We start from the raw sequence: 23,723 nt of genomic DNA, 5'->3' as shown, positions 1-23,723 counted from the left end.
TATGATCAGATGGGCCGGCAAATGGTTTTCCAATACTGTGTCCGAGGGCCCCTCGAGGGTCCTTGGCTGGGTCACGGGGTCACAATTATCACAGTTATAATTGTCATATGTTTGCGTCTTTACATTGCTTAGATGTCTACAAGGCAACGCAGTGCTCTATAATTGTTCATTATTAACAATTCAAAGATATTCATAGAAATGAGACTAAGGACCGAAATGTCCCTCCATTTGGGGTCAGCAGGGGTCTAATTGTGCGTGATATTGTCCCTGTTTTTGTTTTGCGCGTCAGAGCAGTAACATTGTGAATTATCAAAACGGTAGTGTAGTCACTCAGCACGTCTTTGAGAGAACGAACGAGAGGAAGAGAGAGGAGGGGAGCTATTACACATCAGCATGACAGGAGAGAGAGTGTGTTTGAGGGAGGGAGGGGAGAGAGAGAGAGACAGAGAGAGGTGCCATGTGCTTCCTGTCTACAAGCCATTCACCTCCCTGGGATCCAGCGCGATGGAGGTCCTGTTTGCGTCTTCTGCTGCACGCAAATAAACTGAATTAAAGACTCCAGCTCGAAGTTATACTGATAGACCTCCTTGTCTGTGACTTTATCCCTCTCTGGACTCGCTGGGCCTGTATTTCCACTTATTTATTCACATTTACTATCACTTTTTCCACCCAAAACCTTGTTGGAGTGTATCGTCTTTTTTATCAGAGAAAGGTAAGAATGTTGCTATTTATCTTAAATATTTTCATTTGTTTTTTGATTTTTCTGCGTGTATATTTGAAGCATTAATTCCAAAGTATAGGTTAATCTGTCTAATCAAAATAGCCGTATTAATGTCAGCAGTTGTATATTATAATTATTCAAGTCGCTGCAGGTTGTTAAGTTTGTAAGGGCCTCTGTGAAGTCGCGAGCATGATGCATAAAGTCTGTACGCGCAGGTGAACGTGGGACAGGCCTGCTTCACCTTCATATCGAACAACTGGCTGTGGTTGATCTGCGCAGAAGCTTTAATTATATATAGGGCTAGTCTTTTATTAACAATGCGAGGACGAGCTCGTGGATCTGTGTAATTACCAGGAAAGCAGCTTAGTATTGTTCTTTTCCTCTCTGCTAAGCGCATTGGCGCAGCTCAGGCTGCATTTTCCTTCTGTTCTTATCCGCGCGTAAGGATCTTATGTGACTCTTAAGCAGTTGCCGAGTAAGTGCTGAGCCGATTTTGGAGATAAGAGCAGCAGCAGATCCACCTCCGCACAGGAACACGGATTACCTGAGAAAGGAGGCCGAGCACACGGAGGAATGAAGAGATTCTAGAAATAATAAAAGTCTGAATGATTTTACTTTTACAAATAAACTTCTGAAAAAAAACAGTTAGTTGTAAAGCTTTGTTTAATGCTTTACATAGTATACAATTTTTGTGATATTTAAAATATTTTCGTTTGTATCAGTAACAATCATCACTGTTCAATACGAGCTCCTAATGTCCTATTAGTTTGGCATGCATAGGCCCACCAGCAACACAGCTGCATAATAATAATAATAATATTAAGCTAATTATACAGAGATGATAAAATGAAGATAATATTGATTATTTTATGGATTCATTTGTAGTATATTTGCTTTCCAGATCTAAGGTGAAGAGATACATCGCAATGTTTTGCGTTAAAAAATGTGATTTTTTTTTAAATTTATTTTTAAAATGTATTGAATAACACTGTATTTCTTTGAGATATTAATTTTTAATTGTTTTTAATTTTGTATCATTTTAAAATAAATACATACGAAAATATATTGAACACAATATTGTTTTTGCACACTGCTGCCAAACACCCCCCGGCTCACTCCAGCTGTTTGTTTGATTGACAGGTTTCCAGGGATGGAGTCGACGCCCGGACAGCTTCGAGACGCGGGACGTGACGCCAGCTCACCCCCCAGTTCAAAGCAGGACGCACAGAGCTTCTCCAGCTCCCTCAGACCCAACCAAGTGAGCGAGACCTCCCTGTACGGGGTGCCCATCGTATGTCTGGTCATAGACGGGAAGGAGAGGCTGTGCTTGGCGCAGATTTCGAACACCCTGTTGAAGAACTACAGTTACAACGAGATACACAACCGCAGGGTCGCTTTGGGCATTACCTGTGTGCAGTGCACCCCCGTGCAGCTAGAACTCCTGCGGCGGGCAGGAGCCATGCCCATCTCCTCCAGGCGCTGCGGCATGATAACCAAGCGGGAGGCCGAGAGGCTCTGCAAGTCCTTCTTGGGAGCGCACAGCCCCCCAAAGCTTCCAGAGAATTTTGCATTTGATGTTACTCATGAGTGCGCGTGGGGCTGCAGGGGCAGCTTTATCCCCGCCAGATACAATAGCTCAAGAGCAAAGTGCATCAAGTGCAGCTTCTGCAACATGTATTTCTCCCCAAATAAATTCATTTTTCACTCCCACCGTACCACAGAGTCCAAATACCTGCAGCCCGACGCAGCCAACTTTAACTCGTGGAGACGCCACTTAAAACTGACCGACAAAAAGGCTGAAGACATTAACCACGCATGGGAGGATGTTAAGGCCATGTTCAACGGAGGGAGCAGGAAGAGGACTCTGCCAATGGGTGGCTCGGGAATGTCCTCTTCAATGAAGTCTCAGGCCCCGTCCAGTATGGCTCAAAGCAGTTCCCCTGAGATCCCACACAAAAGTTTACGCTGTGACGACGATCAGGGGAGTAATAACCTCAGTTTGACGAGTGGCGCGCGAACCTACCCAGTGATCCCTGTGCCAAGCAAGAGCTTTGGCATGCTCCAGAAAATCCCCCCACCTTTGTTCCCCCACCACCCCTATGGCTTCCCGAGCTACGGCCTGTGTCAGAAGAAGAGCGACGGAGTGTCTGACGTGAGCAAAACCAACGTGTCTGGTGTGTTTTGGCCCGGCGCAAAGGACGCCCTCTACCCCGCGTTCCCCATGTTCTGGCCGACAGCTGGAGGCCTCCCCATGCCACCTTACCCGGGATCTCCAGCCAAACCTCCTCCAGAGCTGCCAGGCGTCCGACAAAGCGAGCTCGACTTATCTGACCAAAGCGACCGGGGCACACACAGATCCAAAGACACCAATCTTCAGCCTCTCCATCAGCAGGACGGAGAGCGCTGCTCCAGTTCCCAGTCCTCCTCCACCCGGACTGACGAGGATAAATCCGGGGACGAGACCCACCAGAGGAAAATCAGCTACATTTCGGCCTTCAGACCTGTGGTCAAAGACGCGGAGACCATTGCAAAACTTTATGGCAACCGGGAAGGTTATGGTGCGCGTCCCTCTGGCTACATGTCCCCGGATTTTATCAGCGAGAGTTCCAGTTACAGATCTATCTCCCCGGACAGAGAAAGTGTTGTTGATGAAGACGACGACCCGGACGTGGATGTGGAGTCAAACCGAGGGCAAGACGAGGACGAGCCGATTCAGATCTCACCTGGAGGGGTGCACCGTGACTCCCCCGTGCTGGACAGGATGTCATCTGGTGCTGAGGAGAGCCAGGAGCGGCCTGACGCCTCCAGCCCCGGAGCAGCAGCAACATCACCGCAGGACTCTGTTCACACCGGGTCATCAGAGGAGGACAGACGGATGCGTAATGGCTCTCCTCTTCATGAAGTAAGATTAGATTAAATTAAACTTTAATGATCCCCGCAGGGGGAACTGAATTGTCACAGTAGTAAAACATTGGTGATGAGAGTTTAGAGAGGAGAAGAGGCCGAGAAAATGTCATCAAGATCAATTGAAAACGATTTTTTTAAAAATCAGTTATTATAATATCTCTATATTTTGTAAATATAATTCCAAGTACAGTTATGACTGACACTTGTGGAGAAACTGCCCTGTAGATGTGCCAGTGAGAAAAGCAGAAAGGCCAAAGTTTACCTCTTAAATGAGTGAAAACAAATGAAGCAAAAAAAGAGCAGACTGATTTATTTTGAAGCATGTATATGCCAGCTGCCTGTTTTCTACCTAAATATAGTAAATAATGTAAAACACATAATTTGCCATTAATATGCCTTTTTTTCTTTATTTGATCATTTTTCACGTCACCTTCAAATTAGTGTTTTTAAATGAAATAATTTCTTCAGAGGGATTTTAACATCATCCCAACAATGAGACTCCTGTTTTGTTTTGTTTTTTTTTTTTTTTTTTTTTTTTGGGGGGGGGGGGGGGGGGGGGGGGTTTAGATTAAGGTGAAAAACAGCAGTAAATGACGTGCACTTGAAGTGGGTTATTAAACATGTGTGTGCTCTTTCTTGTACAGGTGTACGCTCATGGAAAAGACAGCCACGTGCTCCTCAACGAGCCTTCGTCGTTTGGGTCCAAACAATCGAGCAGTCCCCGCAGATCCAACGGTGATCATTACACCAATTAATGGTTTTTAATGCAAATTGTGCTGTGTTTTTGTTCCCCTGTTTTTATTTAAAAAAAATCTTTGTCCCTCTGTTCAGGTGTTCATCATCACACATCTGAAACACAGAACCAGCGCAACACAACATATCAGGAGCCGAAGGACAGACAAGGTATTTCATTATTATCATTGTAGGTTTTTATTTATTTGGAAGGACAAATCTTACGAGAATAATCTTCCAAAATCATTTATTTTATTGTGTCAGAAGCCTTATACGAAATATTAGAATAATAGTTTCCCCCTTTTTCGGATAAATAATGAGTTTTGATGTTTTTGTACAGCCGATGGAGCTTTACGCATCGACATCAGTGTTCACGAGAGAGATCTGGAGAACATGGCCAAAGGTAAGAGGCTGTGTTCACGATCAAAAGGAAACAAAAGAGAGATAAATGTAGCAGATGATGCTAATTATCATCCACAATTAACGCTGTTTAGTTTGTAATTGGGGTTCATGTATCACCAGCTATCAGAAAAATGTTTACTGCAGGTCATCACATTTAATCAACACTAAGATTTATTTTTAAATGTAGGACATTACATTTCATTAAGCAGAGTTAGTAATTTGGTAATGACTTTGAAAATCAGTTTGATATAGAACCAATTGAAACGCTGCAGTTTAATTATTAAAGAGTGTGTGTATATTAATGTTAAACATTGATTTGAGCTCATTTTACATGCAGATAAATGCCCGTGGCCTGCTAACGATGACGTGCCAGAACCTTAATGTGAATTTACATTTTTGTGGGCCTAAAGTGTTTCCATAGTTGTTAACCACTTAATCACGAGATGTGGGAGTTTTGACTTATTATTGTAAAAAAGGGAAATCGTTTAGAGGCTATTAATATTTTAACGAACAGAGCTATAACCCCGAGGCACGGCAGCTAATTATTTTACAACGCTTGGAAAAACCCCGGGACTCCATTATTATCGTCTCAGGCTCCAGGCAGTGCGCGGCAATTACTGTGGCAGCCAGCACAGCAAAGCGCACAGAGGGCTGGAACCGAGGACGTGAACGCACCTGAAGTCGCTTTACTAGGCTGACATTAATCTTTATGTGCACAAATTCAAAATATATAATAATAAGTGGTACACAACTGATGTGAGGTAGATTATTTAGTAAGATGTTGTGATGATTTCAGTGTTTTTTTGTTTTATAATTTATATTATTATGTTGCTTGTTTTCTTAATGTTAATCAGAAACACGGTAGCTTTAAGACTGTGTTTTAAGTCTTTTTGGGTTGATTAAGATATTATTTTTGCTCTAGCTTAATGTTTGGACATGTCATTTCATGATGCTGTTGGTTTTTGCAGAGGAATTACAAAAACAGCTTGTGGAACAAGTAGAGCTGAGGAAAAAGTTGGAGAGAGAATTTCAGCATTTAAAAGGTAGGACAAAAAGTAAGTCTCATTATATATATCAAATTATCTACATTGGCATATATTCAGGATGTTAAACCATACACTTATAGATGTTACAAGAGAATAAGTTATTTTCTTCTTTGAATTTAGTAGTGTTTCTTTAAAAGTTTCCATCTGATGTGGCCTTCGGTACTCTTCAGATAATTTTCAGGATCAAATGAAGCGTGAGCTGTCCTACAGAGAGGAAATGGTCCAGCAGCTGCAAATTGTTCGAGGTTGGTCTCTCTCTTTACTTTGTGCCTCCACACATTATGGATGTAAAGCAGTAGTAGATCAGTGCTCTTTAACTTTATGGGAAAAATAATCAGTCACAAAAGAATATCTAAGTTGCATCAAATCAATTAGAACATAAAGTGTAAAAGAAATGAAAAGTGACACTTGCATATTGAAATATTGGCAATTTGTCTCCAACCTTTTTACTGTAAATTGAAAAATAAATTTCTCCTGCCATTTGTTTAATTACAAGATATCACAAGGTGAAACTGAAACCATATTTTTTTTTGTTTTCTCCTAAATCATGCTCCGGAAAATTGAAAAGACAGACCATTACGTAGTATCGGTTACATGCAGTAGACAGCAACTAAAGCCAGCATTAAAGGATTGGTTTAATGTTACAGTAGTTTAAATACAGGGTTCAAGTACACACAGGGGTCACTCTAAATACCATAGGGGCAAACGGCACACATTACACTCCTTCACCACACACTACACAGAAACTCATATATTTCTCCTTCATTTTTGACCCATTGTTTCATACTTGATTCATTTTATTTTTGGATAGACACTTTGTGCAGCGAGTTGGACCAAGAGAGAAAGGCTCGTTATGCAATACAGCAGAAGCTAAAAGGTAATTGTTTGGTTTAAGATAGGGTCAGGAATGCACACATACAAACATAAATATGCAAGTGCTACTTTCTTTTTTACATCTCCATTGGACAGTGTGATGATTTTTAACATTTCAACACCATAAAAGGATGAATGTACTGTACTCATTTTTAAGTCTCTTTAAAAGCAATCCTCATATGCACAAATGTACTATCAAAATACTCTGGGTCACTGGTCATTTGTTCTTCCCGTTCTTTTTGGGTTTAAATAGATCATTTTTTCAGTAAGTTAAAAAAAAAAGTCACAGTTCTGTTAAACATGTAAATAAAGCAAATTTAAGTCATAGAAAAAAATAAATACATGAGCTAATATCACAGAAAACTATTACTGTTCACAATCACATTACATAGTCAAAAGCCAATTCAAAGAACATGTTTTTCAAGTTTTTTTTTTTTAAAGAGGTCAGAGGAATCTGCAGAGTGTATTTAAACAAAGGAATCAGAAGTGTTGGAGACACAAATTCAAAGAACAGAAAAATCCTTGTTTATTATAAACCCTTCACAAACAGTCAGTCTGGTGGACGATGACTATAAATCTGCTTCGGGAAAGGCTGACAACTTTTTAGGGGGAGCAAAATACCAACACAATGTATGTTCAGCTGCACAAAGGTGGGGAAGTTGGCGTATCAACAAAAGTAAGAAGCAACAACGTGTAATGGAATCTTCTTAGTCAATTAATCATGACGTAACTGAAACATGTGACTTCAACGCCAACTAAGGCGACTAAAAATAGTGTCATACAACATGAGACCGTATTCTTCAAACTGCTACATGAAACACAACCAACTACAGTATTTCCACTTTCTTTCTGCATTTAAAGGTTGGACTAGTGGCCTTGGTTGCAGCCACTTTAGCTGCAGTAGTGTCACAGCACCACACTGGAGAATGACATCACCTGCTTTTTGATCACACTTTTGACAGAAGATGGATATGATAGAGAAAAGGAAGTTAACACATCATGCTGCTGCAAGGCCTTTAGATAACAACACTCCTATTTATATATATTTGCCAATAAGCCGATCAGCAAGGTTTGGTCAAATATACAAACTTATAAATCATTGTTCAGAATTCAAATATAACTACAAGGAAACGTGAAAGAAAAGTTTGCAGAGTAAATAGTAGGTCTCCCATTTTTCCAAAATAATCACCTAATTTAAGACTGTAAACTTTTGTAACATTTAGCTTCAGTACATGGATATAAATGTTATTACATCCAGATTGAAATCTGGCTCATGACATCACATGAAGGATTGAAAGGAATATATAAATCAACAAAATATTCCCACTGGATAAAACTGCAAATGCCTGAAGTTGGCTTCAATCAGCACAAAGACACCTGACATTCAGATCATATTGAGAGCAGACTGTTTTAATGGACAGAAGGAACAATTACAACAACCAAAAACTGTGTCAGCTAGCATGTTGGCATCCGAGGATTGTTTGAAGACAGACTTTAAAACAAAAAGTGAATCTGTGCTTTGATAGCATTAGGTATCAAAGCAGCAACCAAAACATGCTGATGCCTGTAAATGTCACAGATTGTGTTTGTCTTCATGTTCTCACTGATGGACTCGTTCCTCCCCAGAAGCTCACGACGCCCTTCATCATTTCTCGTGCAAGATGCTCACCCCTCGCCAGTGTACCGGAGCCTGCACCTTCAAACCCCCGCTGCTGCCCCCATAGTGCCCGGCATTGCCCTCACCCGACCCCAGCACAGCCAAAAACTGGAAAAGATTCACTCCATCACACACACACACACATGCACATGCACGCTCACACACACACACACACACACACACACACACAGGTCCTGTTATTCAAGGATCACTACCCTGCTGTATAGATACAGTTCTAATTTAAGCACTTGAGTGACATTGTTGAGCCTTGCAGAAGCTTTCAGCATTGACCTCATCACCTGCAAAAAAAAACAACAAACCTGAACTCTGAACTAAAAGAGATCAGGATTTTTTTTTCAAGTTCAGATTTTGTTGTGAGTTTCGAGGCTTGTTGATCTGAAGCTTAAACTGAGGAGTGTGTCTGGATGGAATCTATAGCTACCCTGAAAGAAAAAAAACCCCACTATGAACATATACATACATATATATATCGCGTGACGATGTGCAATGGCTTGTATAATTGTGATATTCAGTTTAAAATGCATCTCATCATTTAGCTTTTGTTGCTTGTTTGAATCTCTTGAGTTTGTACATGTCTTTCATATTTATCCATTAAATTATTGTTTAGATCGTTTGTAACACTGTACATGTTGTTAAGCACTTTAAATGGGCAACTTTTTCTGAATCTGAACATGCCGTCCTATACCAAATTCATTTATTAAACTATGAGGATTTTTATGTTTAAAATAGAGCACATTATTATGAGCACTTACTTCAACAGCTGTACAGGTTTAACGTCTAACACTCGATGATTTTCTTTGAACTATTTCTTTAAAACACTCTGAGGCAGTTTATTGATTTCGTGTACAGTTTAAACTGAAGGTTCAATCCTTTCTGTTTTTCCCCTCTATCACTTATTTTATCTGTGAGTCACTACAGAAAAACCAAAATGTTTCTTGTTATCTGATGCTCTTTTTTTTATAGAACACAAAAGAAACACTGGATGGAAAAACTCACGGCTGCATTTCTTTATTCTTTCATTTCTTATATTTGGTTTGGTTAAAAAGAAAAACACTGAGCAGCTTAAAAGATCAATCCTGGTTTCTGACACAGTCTGTCCTTCAGTTTCACATTTATGTATGTACCCATGTCAATATGAATAAAATGTGAAAGCCACTGTCTGAATAAAGCCTCATTTTCTCAGTCACTGGTGTGACCCTGCCCCCTGCTGGCATACAGGAAGAATAACTCGACATCTGATGGATCATATTACTTCTTATTGTATTTGAGTTCAACATGATCTCTTTCATTAGGCAGTCTCATCAGCGTATGACAAGTCTAGTCCACTTATAATGTTTGACGGAGATCAGGGGAGCAGGCTGATCTAATAGTGAAATCTAATTCTTCTGATGGGACGGCTAATAGATATTGATTACATGGCTCTCACTCCCTGGATGCTTCATACTGAGTCGGATACTCACATAATGTCACTGACACATAATGAATGTTAATTTTCTCTGAGCGTAATTGCCCTCCATGGCAAAGCTGGTTCTCTTTGAATACTAAAGAGACATGAACACAACTGATCCACTGAGGGAATGATCAGTGGCTTTACTGTGTGTGTGTTGTTGTTTTTTTTGTAGCTGTTGAACATCAGGAAAAACTGGATTACAGTAGAAATGTGGTGACAGGCAATGAGGAATGATGTGACAATGTGAATGACTTCTCAAACATCTCAAACTGTTGGAGGATTCAGATTTATCTTGGGTCACAAAAACACACAAAACGGCTAAAAAGATTAAGTTTTGCATTTTTAGTGTACATTTTTGCAGGCATTTAAAAACATATTTTTTTTGCCACTTTGAGATCACAGCATAAGACCTGTTCCAGGGAAAAAAGGATTTCATTCAAATTTAAATATTATTCAACAACAGCTGCCAGACACTCATGCCTGACACATTTTTCCCATAATGCTTCTTGGTGTATGGATTTAATGCATAGGCAATAAATAAAACAGAGTCAACACAATTTAACACATTACACAATGAAACACAGGACAGTAGTTCCCCCTCTCCCCCAACCAAAAGAAAAATACCAACACATTTTACATACAGTGTGTTTTCTTTATGGCTGGGTAACTCGATCCCTTATTTACTGTGTGGACAAGGGTGGCTCTACAGGAAGGCTTTGTGTCACTATTGAATGTTATTATAACCTAATCAATTTAATTTGGTATTTTTATTTACATGGAAAAGTAAATGTAGACACAGGTCAAAGTTGAGCATTTAAATGTTTCTCAAAGAGATGCACTGGCAACAAACAATTTGAAAGTATGCAGATTGTGAATGAATCAGGTACATATTAGTGGCTGATGTATTTGATATTCGATCAGGTTTAGGATCCTTATACACATTTAAACAGCATTTTAATGCTGTAACTGGTGGAGGTATACATTAATTTAAACGTATCTTTGATGTGAGTTAATCTGGAATACAGAAACCTTTATAACTTGTCCTGATGTTTGTGTTAAATGTTGATCTGTAAACCAAAAAGTCACTTCAGAGGCAAATTAAATGTGCTCAAGTACGAAGTGCAGCATGTCTGGGACTTCAACACTTGTTCTAGAAAGGAGCTGATTTTAAAATCTCAAGTACAGTCAATGTTCCTCGAGTGTATACGACAAAACAGTATTCTTCATTTGAGGTCTTTATAGTTTCCAGTTGTGGTATGAATGGGTGTATTGCTCTCTGCTCTTTGTTCTTCATGCCCTCAGGTTCAGTCCACTCTGCGTGTATGAACACAGACCGACATTTACTTCACATACTGACTGTAATACCAAACATTTTAAAGAAGCCTCGTGTTTTATATTGTCTCACAGTATTTACAGTCTGCTTCTTTGTTTGCTTGTCTAAACCCATGTGGTCAGAGGACACCTGTCTGTCAACAATACAACAGATGGCAGCGATACATAGAGATAGAATAAAACCTCTGTGTTAGTCTCTGTATGAAACTCACCACAGAGAGACTTTTTCCAAAGGTTCTTTGTATGAACCCAGAGGGAGTGATCATCTGCTGGTTTTAATGGACATAAAGCTTAATGTGTTTGATGTAATAGTGATTTTCTTTTGTTCAGTATTAAACCATTATTCTGAGCTTAGATGTGATTGCACTGGAACAAATAGTCTGAGCAAGCAAAAGATTTATACTTGATGTTAGTTTGATTCAGCTTCATTAGAAATTAAAGGGTGCCACCTACTGGCTGCACAAGCTCATAACCTTTAAATGTATCCTGTCAGTTTCTTTCACCTTCAGATATAAATCCAGCACCAGTTCTCAAACTTATTCAACCAACTCAAATGTTTTTTTTTTCTGTACAAATGTCTGAATGTTGTTTCAAGTGTTGTTTTCTATGTCGATATTCTAATGTTGTTTTTATGTTTTTATCTTATTGAAGAATAATCTTTATTGACTATGTATGCTTACGCACACACAAGGAACCCATCTTCAGTCACTGGGCTCTCAGTGTACAAAAGAAAAACATGAACATCTTAAGCTATTTAAGTTGTCAGCAGGAGCTTGGCTCTAAAGTAAACTTCTTACTATTTTTGCTTTCGTCCTTTGCTAAAGGTTTTGCACCAAAACACCAAGCCAAATTCCTTGTATGTGTTAATGTTCATGGCAAAAAAATAAATAAACAGATTCTGATTTAAAGATCATTACAAAATGGAAAATGCAAACATGCGCCTTATTTTACCTCAAAGACAATAGAGCAGGTTTCCTCACTAACAATGTTGTCCTCATGTGAAATCATTCTTACTATACTGAAATGGGCAGAAATATAAAGTATGTAGACTGAAGTAAGAATAAATTATACTATATATACTATATATGGATTAGTATTAATGTACTTTTATTTTTGATGTTATCGTTTGATGCTTTGACTGTATTGTTATTGTCACATTCATGCCAATAAAGCCTGAGGAATTCAGTTATGAAGTACAATATATCAGAGCGAGATGTTGAAAATAAATTCAAATACAATATCAAACAAATGAATTACTATAAAAAATGACAGATAAAAATTCCATCACAAATACATTTATAATGAAATACAACATCAGAAAGAAGGTATTTTACCGCTGCAGAAGCAAAGAGACAAAGTTTAAAGCCTTCAGTCCTTTGTCCATGTTTATGTTGTTCAGTATCCACAGTCCTGTTTTAGTTCTGCAGTTTACCATTTGTTAAAATTGTTAACAAAAATCACGGACAGCACTGGATTATGTCCTCTGAACAGTCTGCTGTCAGATTTAGACTTTAGACCTTCCTGTGTATTCTGAGGGATCAGATCTCTCTTGCAGGTGCATTCATACCTTGACTCAAAGCGGCCCACGTGTCATCACATCACCCAGGTTTAGTTTTAATTGCATTGCAGCATTTTCTATCATTTCCTCTTCACAAAGCTGGCAGACTTGTGACACAGATTTAAAACAAGATGAGTTAAAGTCATCGCATAGTCAATCAAATGACTAATCATGTGGCTGGATTAATGCTTGTTTGTGGTTTAAGACATTACAACTCTGTCGTATTTTCCAGGCCCTGTTTATCTCTCTATGTTTCATCAGCTACAAAGTAAGTACTGCCTACAAACTGATCTGATGGCATTTCTAATTGTTTACATCTCACTCAGACAATTGAGGAACATCTATGGAGAACTCAACTGGTCATCATGCTCAGATATGATGCATGTTTTAAAGTGTCAATGTTCAGATTAAATATTTAAAAAAAAACCAGAAGAATGAAACATTATGTTTTTTTTAGATTTTGTGCAAATATGTGTGAAGGACCACAAGTTCATGAAACGATTTCATACAACTGTTTACTGACGCTTTAAATGGATATTATTATTTCTGTCAGTGTTGACAGAGGAGATAAACTCAGACGTGGATCACTAACTCAGTGTTTGTGTTTTGGAAGTATGTGTCATTTATATCCACTAAAATATTGATGGTAAGTTTACACACCAACAGTGCAGGGCGTCTTATTTAAAGTTGGAGACGTGAGTGCCCGTTACTATTGTCCTTATTTGTCTGCTATGAAGGTCCTGACTCCTCAGAGTGGGATTAATGAAGTGTTTCCTATCATGTTGCACTTTATTTTCAGTTGATTTGCATCTGCACCATACTTTGAACTGATAAAGAATGAAAACAATGTGAATTTTTGAACAGATATCCACGTTTCCTTGACACAAGATAAGAACAATAAAAATAGCAGAATTAAAGAAGGCTAAAAGCACATGTGCAGCAAGTCAAGTCAGTCACACAAAAAGAAAACTTGTCACCTGTGTGGGTGTCTAAAAATATCATCAATGACAGTATAGAAATCCACATTATTGCTGTTAATTCATCATTTAAAAAGCAATGTTTATTCATTGAGTGCTGGTTTCTATTTTAATTTAGTTCAGTGTGAAAGTTCTTCAATGACCTTCCAAGAAGTAGCTTCACAAACAAAGGAAAAAGTCAAGGGCCACTTACTGTATGTTCTGGAGCTTTCTATTACATGCAGTGTAGTGTAGTGTAGTTTTTCAAAATGTTTTTCATACTAGAGAAAACTTAATCCACCTACAGACAGGCAAGTCTGTTTAAAAGATGCAAATAAGAAACTCTTCTTTTCATGTCTTTATTGTAGACAGGTTGAATCAGAACACAGGCTGCCAGCCTCGAGGACTACAGCCTTCACACAACCACTCGGTCTTAAGAGCTTCACATTTCTATTTCTTTAAAGGGCTTTGAGTGTGAAGGAACATTTGCATAAATACAGAATTCATCCAAAAAATGTTGGTGGTACACAATAACAGTAATAAGATAGGTTAATCCTTTTTATTCATCTCACAGACGGAGAAACTTACAGTGTTACAGCAGCAAAGCAAGAGAGCAGAAGAAAAATAAAATATAATATAAACAATAATCCAATAGTAGGATTGTTTTTATAAATAATGATATATAATTAATAACACGAAGTGTAGACTCTCCCTCTCTAAGTGTATGAACATCCTAACATTTCCTCCTCTCATCTTCAACCTTTTACAGCCCTTTTTTCCCCGACATCATTTGTGCTCCTGAACGCACCTCTGTCGCTCGAGTGCGCATTCACGTAGCGCCCTGCGCGTCCCAGTCATGTGACAACACTTCACCACGCCTGCGCAAACAAATACAAGATGGCGGAGAGTGCGGAACTGAAGGTAAGGCGCAGCCTGAAATCATTATAAATTTACTCGGTAACCGAGCGTTTGATATCCAGATGGGACAGCGTGTCAGTTATTTAAATCTTGCAGGGATGAGGTGGTGTCAGATATGTTGTTTTTTCTCATCAAACACAACATGAACTTTATTGAATTTCTCGAGCGCCAAAGCTGCGCGAGCATGTTTATGTTGATGTTGACACGCGCTGGTTTGGCAGAGCGGCTTTTTCTTGATACCCCCTGGGTTTGTTTTTGTTTTTAACATACATATGGGTGTTCTCCCGGTGGTTTTACAGCCGCCTCTGTGTGGTTTGTTGGCTGACATTTCATCGGGAAAAAAGAAATCGTCAGCTCGCGGCGTCCTCGCGCCGACAGCCTGCAGACTGTTTGATCCACCGCGCTGCATCTGCTTTGACATGCAATGATTCCTGCACGTGTGGATATCATAATAATAATAATAATGAATAACGGTGCACTTACATGATGCATCACAGGCTGAGTCTTTAAAACGTTACCTGGCCTGCTGCTCCACACCTGGGACTCTCTTTACCTGTTGATACATGTGTGATAAAAAACACGCCTCGTATAACGGTACGCTCACTGTTCAGGTGGTAAACTCGAGTTGTTTATCATTGACTTGACTTTTCATCAAGTCTAATTTGAACTGAGCTGCTGCTTTAATTGAACTTACAGTTATTGATCCGAGTGTTGCTCCTGATCTGTGGGTCTTTACATGCTCTTTTGTGTCAGCGTAGGCTCGCCTCCTCTCTTTATGATGAACAGTTTTTAATCTTCATCCTCTGACACTTTGGAGAGTCAGATGTGGTCCAGCTACAGATCCCAGGGCATCTTGTGTGAAACTGTCCCATTCTTAATGATGCAAGTTCAAGCTTAACAAACCTCACCATCTGTTTGAGTGTCTCTTTTTCATAATAAACTTAATTCTAAACCTCAACTTGATTCTGTACAACTAGAAGTCCAAGGAGGCTCCCAACAGGCTGAGTTCTTGTTTTTAATTACCAACAATTGTAAGCAAACTCCTGTAGACTTAATTGCACTAATACAGTGACCAATTTGTGGAAGAAAACATAGCTTTTGGGTTAAAATGTGATTTAAAGATCTGACTTTTTTTTTTTTTAAAAAAGGTTTAGTTCGATCAATACTGTCATCACTAAAATAACCAATTTTAAAAAAATGTACACCATGTGGTAACGAAAGCATAACATAAAAATTGGACAAACTTTATAGCATAGCTGAAGAATCTGACATTTTGCTCATCTTACAAGTTATTGAATCTTAAAAACGCCATATATATATATTTTTTTTTTATCAGGCAATTAAAAAACATACTGTTTCTATCCCGAGTGCGATTCTTTTCCTGTAGCTCAAAGATGAAATCAGTGAATTGATTGAGTAATGATAAGTGAATCTGAAGAGGTGGATGGATGCATTTCATCAAAGGAAAAAATGAAAGAGGTGGAGGATTGTTCTTTGCACAGACGTAAAGGAGGTCGTTGGTACAGGTTCACACAGTGCTGTATTTTAAGAAGGAACTCCTTAGGAAACTTAAAGTCCAACAAGGAGGCTGTAAACCTTTATTTCTGTTACACTCGCTGCATGATGCAGCCGTTGTACTATGAACAGGGGTGCAATCTGATAAACCAACCAGGGGACTCTGAGGTTTGTAAAGATTTCCTGTTCATTGATTTGTTTCTTGCTAATGGCACTCACAGACTAAATCACCTTTAAAGTCATTGGATTGCCGTGTTGTTCCCATTACATGTCAACATGCTTGCTTTGTGTTACTTACGCTCCGATGTTCGTTGCTTTTGACAAACACGTCTGCTAAATGAACTGTAAAGGTTTTGGGTTTGAGCATTGCACGAGTGGTCGGTGAATGGAGGTCACACGTTACAAGTCGGAAACGTCCCAGAAAAATCTCTGATCTCTCAAGTATCAGACCTGGTCTAGATTTGAGCGAGGACCTTAATTGGACATATCCTGTCATTTAGACTGTTAATCACTGATGATGATTCATGTTGATGCAAAGGCATTGTTTGGACCTTTGTCTGATTCAGGAATTCTGTTTCAAAATCTCGTAGAGCTTTAAGTGTTTGCAAAAAAAGAACACTTGCTGAAGGATTTTTGTTTTTTTTTATTCTCAGCGTATGAGTTTATTTCTTTGGTGTAGGTCTTTGTTTGTTGTCACGCTTTCTGTCTGTTGAACCTCTGCTCGGGTGAGAGATCTATAAGGAAAACAGACTCATCTCTTGGGAATTCAATGAGTCAACAGCAACATCTCTTCTTCTGAGTTGTTGGTGGAAGTCTGTCACTCTTGAGCTGAAATAACATGTCACCAGAGGATTAGTCTTTGATACCAAGACACAAAAACAGCAGTGGGAATCATATCATTTTCTGAATGGTTGTTGTTGTTTTTTTGTTCCATATTTGCAGAAAACTCAGCGAAGAATCAGTCTGCTAAGGTTGTTAAAACGCTCAATGGTTTTGGATACCACACGTTTTGAGACACTACAATCCCTGTTATTTCAATGATTGATAGTTTCAGAAGGAACCAGAGCGTTTGAGAAACTTCAGGTCTTCAGTCATATTTTAAACCAAAATGTGTCGAGTGACAGGAAGAGAGCAATGTCTTGTCTTCCACTAATACAATGGATTCAGTACTGTCATGTTGACAATGACAATGTTCACAAAAACAAGAAGTGACCCAATACAGGCCTTCGATTTTTGTTGCTTTGATTTCAAACCTGGCATCAAAAGTTAGATTATTATTTTTTTTTTTTCCTAGTATCTTATCGAAGTTCATAATGTGGTGTCGTGACAACACTACGGTCTCGTGTTGGTATTTTCCAGTGGTCCGGGCCTTTCCATTTGAATAACGCCCTGGTAAAACCCAGCTCAGGTTTTTGTGCCACCTTGTTGTCCATCGTGGCTGCGAGAAAATTAAATTATTGTTTAAAGTTTTCAAACTTCATGTCGTGACAAAAATAATTGATTCTGTTCATCATCAAAAATCTGCTTCTAAGGTACCAAAACATCCTGCGGTCTCTTCTCCTGGTATGGTGTTACAAACAAAGTTTGAATTAGGGCTGGACAATTAGTCAAACATTAATCAAAACCGACATTCACATTGATTTTATTGTCAGGGCAGAGTCACGCGACGACTCGTCCAATCAGCGACATGGAAGCAAAGTCCGTCGTTTGGACTCCTGACATAAAAATGTAATTTCAATGAATGAATTTATCTCTCCTCTTCATCTTAAAAATCAGCTCATTCATTGTACGATCGTATAAAGGCTGCAGATTCTTTCATATGGGAAGCTGAAAATGTACTACAATGGTTGATTGATGATCAAAAGTTTGAGATGATCTATTAGTCCTCTAATAAGAAGCTCTGGATAATGATTGTGTGGCGTCACCTGCTGTGTTATTCAGATTTCCTCCCAAGATGCATAAAAGATCTTATTCAACATGTTCTCAGATTTCGAATTATTTAAATTTACAGCACTGGGGATTATTATTATTTTTTATTTCAAGGACTCATCCACATCGTCTTACAGTTGATTAATTCATCTGACAAAAGGTCCAAAACCTCAAATGTTTCAGTTTTCCATAGTTTAAGTTTAAGCAGCAAATTTTCACAATCCAGAGACGAAAAGAAAAAAAAAAAATTGGCTTATCTGCTGGAAAAAGATCAAGACGATTAGTCGCATATCAAAATAGTTTCATGTTAATTTTCTGTCAGTTGACTGATCAATTATGAAGCTTATCCTTTATCTGTGTTATACATTTGGTTTGCTCTGCGGTGCTGCATGTTTGCTTCATGTTGCCTCAGGCTGTGTAACCGCAATCTGAGCACACATCTGTGATGCAGCCAAAATCTGCGTGTGTGAAATCCTCTGATGTTGCCAGGCCTCCAAATGTGTCCTGTTGCATCGCATTTTGTTTCACAGGCGCTCCGATCCGCCCCGGCTTCTTTGAACTGTCTTCTCTCTCTTCTGTGGCGCTGCTGCAGCGGCCAACCTGGCAATACAAATAAGTGTCTGTGCGCTGGCGGCTTATAGATGGAGACAGTCTATTTGTAGAGTCTGTGGCTAGGTTAATCCCTAATGATACAGGCCTGCCTCTATGCTCCCCGACATCCTTTCAACACCTGCCTTTTTCTCTTATTGTCATTGTCATTATCGCAGCAGTTAATTATCAGTGGAAGGAGAATTAGACGTTCAGGTGGAAATCAGCACAGTGAGTGATAGCTCTTCTCTTTTCGTGTGTGTATTTAAAGATTACATGCATGTGATGTGCAGATAATTTGAGGGTGTTTTTGGATCCGATTTTTTTTTTTTTTTTTTTTTTTTTTTTTGGCATTTCACAAGATCTTATCTCTTGAACAAAAGAAGTGGAAATGCTAATTAAAGATATGCAGATTCAAGCTGCTTTAAAGTGAACTGCAGAAAGTCTGAAGCTAACAGTGTGAAGCATATATTACAGATGTTTTGTGTCACATCTGGTAAAAAGAAGTCAGTGGCGTCTCCCCCAGCTGGAACAAACTCTTACAGGGACTTTATTGCCTTCTTCCTTTTTCTCAGCATCAACAAAGTCAGTAACGTAATCATACTGCCTGCTTCTTTATGTTTAGTTTATGCTCAGTCCAGTAAAGCAAACATTTCAGCTCCACTAGTTTCTGAGGTTGTCTCGTGAGAGCACAGGATGTCTGCAGCCATCGACTTCTGTAAGGCTCCGGCGAGATGGAGATTTTCTCTACTCCTGCTGTGATTTTGTTACATGGCCCTGTTGCCGTGGAAACATGTCACATTTAAGATCGAATTTGGTAGGTGGCAGTCTGGACTTCGATTCGAATGCCACCCTCCTTTCAGACTTTAAAATATAGGCGAATCATGAGAGATTGTTGTTGTGAATCAGGACAGGAGCCGTAAATTAAAAGTATCTTGTGAAGTCTTCAAACTAAGAGGATCTCGATGTCCTGCTGCTGCAGCAGTCTGCTGTCTCCGTCAGACCCTCGCCGTGTAGCTCTTAAATCTCTCCACCCGAGGCACGCAGCTTTGTGGAACTTGCCTGCAGAGTTTTAATTTTACTGTCACTTGAGTTAGATGTGAGTCATTATTCACTTAAGACTTTGAGTGTCGTAAGCTGCTGTGGTGTACGACATGCATTAAGATTAAAACAGTTTTCTAATCAATCTTGAACCTGAGTTTTATGATCCTGCTACCTCAGTGCAGGATATTCTGTCACGTTCTTTATAACAAATGACACCGTCACCAGAGAGGTGACTCAAAAAGAAAATATTCTATGAAAATAATGTGGAGCTCCCTCTTACGTGTAGTTGAAGGCTTTTGAAAGCTTGTGCTTTCTGCACATATATTTAAAGCAGATGCACACAATGTGAACATCAAAATGAACTTTTAGAAATAAACCTACTAAAAATCTTTTACTAGCTTTAGTTCCTTTTTTCTCCTTTCTTTAAATTTATAACCATCATGCTTTTGTACGAAAGGACAAAGTAGTTAGACTCTTCTGTTCACAGGTGAGGGCCACTGGGACCTCACACTGCTCTCGTTTTGTTTTTTTTAAGAGTCAGCAAAACTCAAAAAAAGAAATTCGAAATCCCTTTTGCACAAATTTGGATGGATTGATTTCATCTTTTTTCATCCAAAGGCCGAAAGAAAAAACGTGAAATATCGCAGCAAAATCTGAGGATGCTTTATAAATTCTGTTGATATTCTTCTTAGATTTATTGGAGAGAACGACAAAATGATGAGCTCAAATAAGAGAGGTAAGCATTAGTGTTCAGGCTGGGTAATGTTGTGTATTTGTAGATAAATATGATCTCAGGTTTTGTAAGACGAGTTGAAAGTGGAGGTTTGTTCTTCACTTAGTATTGTTTGAAAGGTTTGTAACCAGGATTTGTCATTTCTTTTCTTAGTATTATTGCATTTTATTCTAGACACTCATTCTTGAAATACGGCCGACCTTTAAATATCTTTTATCGTTGTATCTTAGTCGCTGCCACTTTCAGTCTTTTCCTCTGTTGCGTCTTGACTGTGCTCATGTTTTTATTCCTGCATGTGAAGATGAAGGAGAATCATAACTGATATGAGGCTGACATCAATGAAGACAAATGTTGAGACACTTTCATATAACCAGCTGTTTCCTGTTCAAGGCAAATACCATCCCTCCGTATGTTAGTTAAATGCCAAACAGTGACACCTGCAGCCCTGCAGACTTTAGTCTTAGGAGATGAAGCGATGGGGACTCGTGCTGCGGTGTAGCCCGGTATAGACGTGTCTGTTGAGCCCTGATCATTCAGCTTGAAAGGTTCTTTCTAATAATAGAAGTGAGACGCCTTAACCTCACCAATGACCTTTGACACAGAAGGACTGCAGCTTTAGACACTGATTCTCCAACACTCTTCATACTTTGGGAAGCAGCCTGCTGCGAGCGGAAAGGCCCCCTGCCTCATAAAGGAAACATCCTTTGTGCACTTTGCCTTGAGGGATGAAATGAAATGAAAATGTGACCATCCAGCGGGTCATCTCCTACCTCTGGAGAAAAGAGCCATTTTTGAAGTAACTAAATGTGATTGTTTGAACAGGGAAGAAGGGAAAATTCCCCACCACATCATTATTAGTTTAATCCCTGTGAGGAAATATTTCTTCAAGTTTAAGGTCCTGGAATAGAAACGATGTGATGTCCTGACTGAAATATATCAGAGGTTTATTTTCTGATCTACTTGTTTTTTTTGTGTTTGGTTCAGCGTGTGCAAGTGGACAGAGATAGAGCTTTAGTGACGTAATGACATTTAATTTAAGACAATCCACCGGTACATCGAAAAAGTGCTGTTTGTTTGGAAGAGATCATGAAGCAAAAAGTGTTTGTAATAAATTAATTCAGCACAAACAGCACCAGGGAACATTAGGGGATTTACAAAAACACTGATTTATTTGATTATTGCCACGTTAGTATGTATGTTTACTAAATTCTGAATAGTTTCTCAGTCTTTTTTTTTTTTTTTTTAAGGTTGTCAATGTTTTATCTTGTGTTGTGAATTTTCTTCTGTTGGGAACGGCAACATAAAACTGAATGGTTCATATGAAGGGGCTGATTCTGTTAAATAAACCTCAATCACCCACTATCATTTTTTTCATATGGTTTTTATGTACAAATCTTTTTTCTAAAGAGATGGGCAAATGCTCCGACTGCACAAAACGTAATCCCCATGATGTTGAATGAAAAGCATCAGTACTGAATGGTAACGCCTGTATCTTGATACCACAGTTGTACCACTGGATTTCTGCCAATACACAGCCCTATATTAGAGCATTACATGAAAGCAGGCCTGTCTGACTAATGATTTACATAGTCGAGCCTGATTCGTCAGATTCGGCCTATAGTCGACTGACAGTGGAGAGTTTTGTTCATGTGCTTCTTTTGCATTCATTGATGCACGTTGTCATTTGAGTTTAATCACATCATGAAACTTTTTGTCTTCTCGACTTCGAATATCAATTTATTGTACTTTTGTACTTTTGGATATCAATTTATTGTACTATAGGACATAGACTCATTAAGTCTGCATTAATGTGACCTTATAACCACGTCCAATGCAGCAGGTATGCACAATGACGGCCCAACAGACTCTCTTGATAACCACCAAAAACAGGTCCAATTAAAAACCAGAAAAAGATTTAATCCAAACTCATTGGATCCATAGATAGATAGATAGATAGATAGATAGATAGATAGATAGATAGATACTTTATTGATCCCGAGGAAATTTCAAGAGTACGACAGCTGAATGTGCGGCCACTCGTGTCGGTGCACAGGTGAGAAGTGATCGGCGATCGACGGAACTGGTCAACTAAGTCTGATATTCTGCTGCCTTTAACAGCCAGTGAAAGGAGGCGCCTCCTCTCCTGTGCTGGCGGCCAATTGCGCACGATTGTGCCGATGACTGACATCTTTTGTAGCCAATGAAATTCTCTCAATAGATGCTCCTTTTATCAATACTTCTTGGTCATGTCTTCATGCGGACGCTAAGCATGTTGATTTAAAGTATGAGTGGCTGAATGAATTCTTTGGAGGAAACAGACAAATATGTGATTGTAGACATTAAACACGGCCATATAGCTGCAAAGGAGTGATCCTTGTGCTCGATTCTGAGACTGGCACTCGACTGAGGCTCTTAAAAAGGGTTTTCTTCCCAAATATTCAAATAAATTCAATCTGGTGCGTATGTGGAACAGATATTTAAGACCTTTATACTGTTCAGTGTCAGTTCATGTCGCTTTATGTCAAGTGTGGACATACCTTTCATCACTAGTTTCATTTTTGATCTAGTTCCCAGTTGATAAAATCCCAAAACTCATTGAGCTGCTGAGCCAAAGGAATCCCTTTCTGAATCTTTCATCAAATATCTCTGTAGCACTTATCCCTTTTGCCTCATGCAGAATTTTACGAGTAAAATATTTATCGACCATCCATCATATCAAGTTGGCATTCTTGATAACTTGAAGAGTGCGAGTGCTTTGCCTACATCGTCTGACAGCACCAGTGTTGTAAAAGCCCCACAATACATGATGTGCAGTGCATGCCATGCAGACAGAACCGTTAGGTTATTAAGTAAATGAATACTGTTTGACTGTGTGCTTTTTACTTAACAGTGAGGAGCCAATACCTCACAGCGAAAGGAGAAGTGAGGCAGGACAGTGTTAATGGATATCACAGAGGTGTGAAAACACGTGTTGAAATGTGTGGCTGTAAACCATTTCATTACATGATTTTTCTTGGCTCAGGTCCTTAGGATTTTAGTAAATGTGTTTTTTTTGAGTACTTTATGATACATTTTCAACTTATGAAACAGAAAACGCAAAGATCCAGTGTATTACAAACCCAACAAACAAACGACAAACAAATAGAAGTAGGTTGAGGTATAGTTACACACAGTTCCTGTACATCACTTAACACTACTCAGAATGGGAATATCATGCAGCATTATACCACATTTATCCTTATACATCAATAGATCCGGGGACAAATAAAGTTTTTTTCAATTGAATTGTCAGTACATCGATATGCAAAGGAGAATTACATCATGAGAGCGATACATTTCAA

At 39.0% G+C, this 23,723-nt stretch overlaps 2 protein-coding genes across 3 annotated transcripts in view; both read left to right on the top strand.

The window, feature by feature from the left end:
* The first annotated feature begins 481 nt into the window (after nucleotides 1-481).
* LOC306821636 (SKI family transcriptional corepressor 1 homolog-B-like) lies at nucleotides 482-8,502 on the top strand. 2 transcript variants are annotated; one of them, XM_079340177.1, is made up of 9 exons: nucleotides 482-712; nucleotides 1,862-3,623; nucleotides 4,273-4,363; nucleotides 4,460-4,531; nucleotides 4,701-4,763; nucleotides 5,731-5,805; nucleotides 5,979-6,053; nucleotides 6,620-6,685; nucleotides 8,308-8,502. In XM_079340177.1, exons 2-9 carry the CDS (start codon nucleotides 1,872-1,874, stop codon nucleotides 8,403-8,405), a joined length of 2,292 nt encoding a protein of 763 aa, XP_079196303.1. In that variant the 5' UTR covers nucleotides 482-712; nucleotides 1,862-1,871; the 3' UTR covers nucleotides 8,406-8,502. The 2 variants fall into 2 exon arrangements, with proteins under 2 accessions (XP_079196303.1, XP_079196304.1); XM_079340178.1 differs by lacking the exon at nucleotides 6,620-6,685.
* A 6,016-nt stretch (nucleotides 8,503-14,518) lies between these two features.
* Nucleotides 14,519-23,723, top strand: part of LOC306820818 (E3 SUMO-protein ligase PIAS1-like) — a 49,864-nt gene continuing 40,659 nt past the window's right edge. The window contains exon 1 of the mRNA XM_079338802.1: nucleotides 14,519-14,576. Coding sequence (XP_079194928.1) covers nucleotides 14,553-14,576 — 24 coding nt within the window. The 5' untranslated portion in view covers nucleotides 14,519-14,552. The remainder of the gene's footprint in view (nucleotides 14,577-23,723) is intronic.

This window comes from Symphodus melops (genome assembly GCF_947650265.1).
Source record: "Symphodus melops genome assembly, chromosome: 3".
Taxonomy (NCBI): Eukaryota; Metazoa; Chordata; class Actinopteri; order Labriformes; family Labridae; genus Symphodus; species Symphodus melops.
This window is presented reverse-complemented; position numbering and strand designations above follow the sequence as displayed.

What these genes read in the sequence shown, in the direction of transcription:
- LOC306821636 (XM_079340177.1), top strand. Translation starts at nt 1,872, where the DNA reads ATGGAGTCGACGCCCGGACAGCTTCGAGACGCGGGACGTGACGCCAGC. An exon ending in CAGTCCCCGCAGATCCAACG is followed by an intron (nt 4,364 to 4,459) that starts GTGATCATTACA and finishes CCCTCTGTTCAG; the next exon opens with GTGTTCATCATCACACATCT. An exon ending in GGAGCCGAAGGACAGACAAG is followed by an intron (nt 4,532 to 4,700) that starts GTATTTCATTAT and finishes GTTTTTGTACAG; the next exon opens with CCGATGGAGCTTTACGCATC.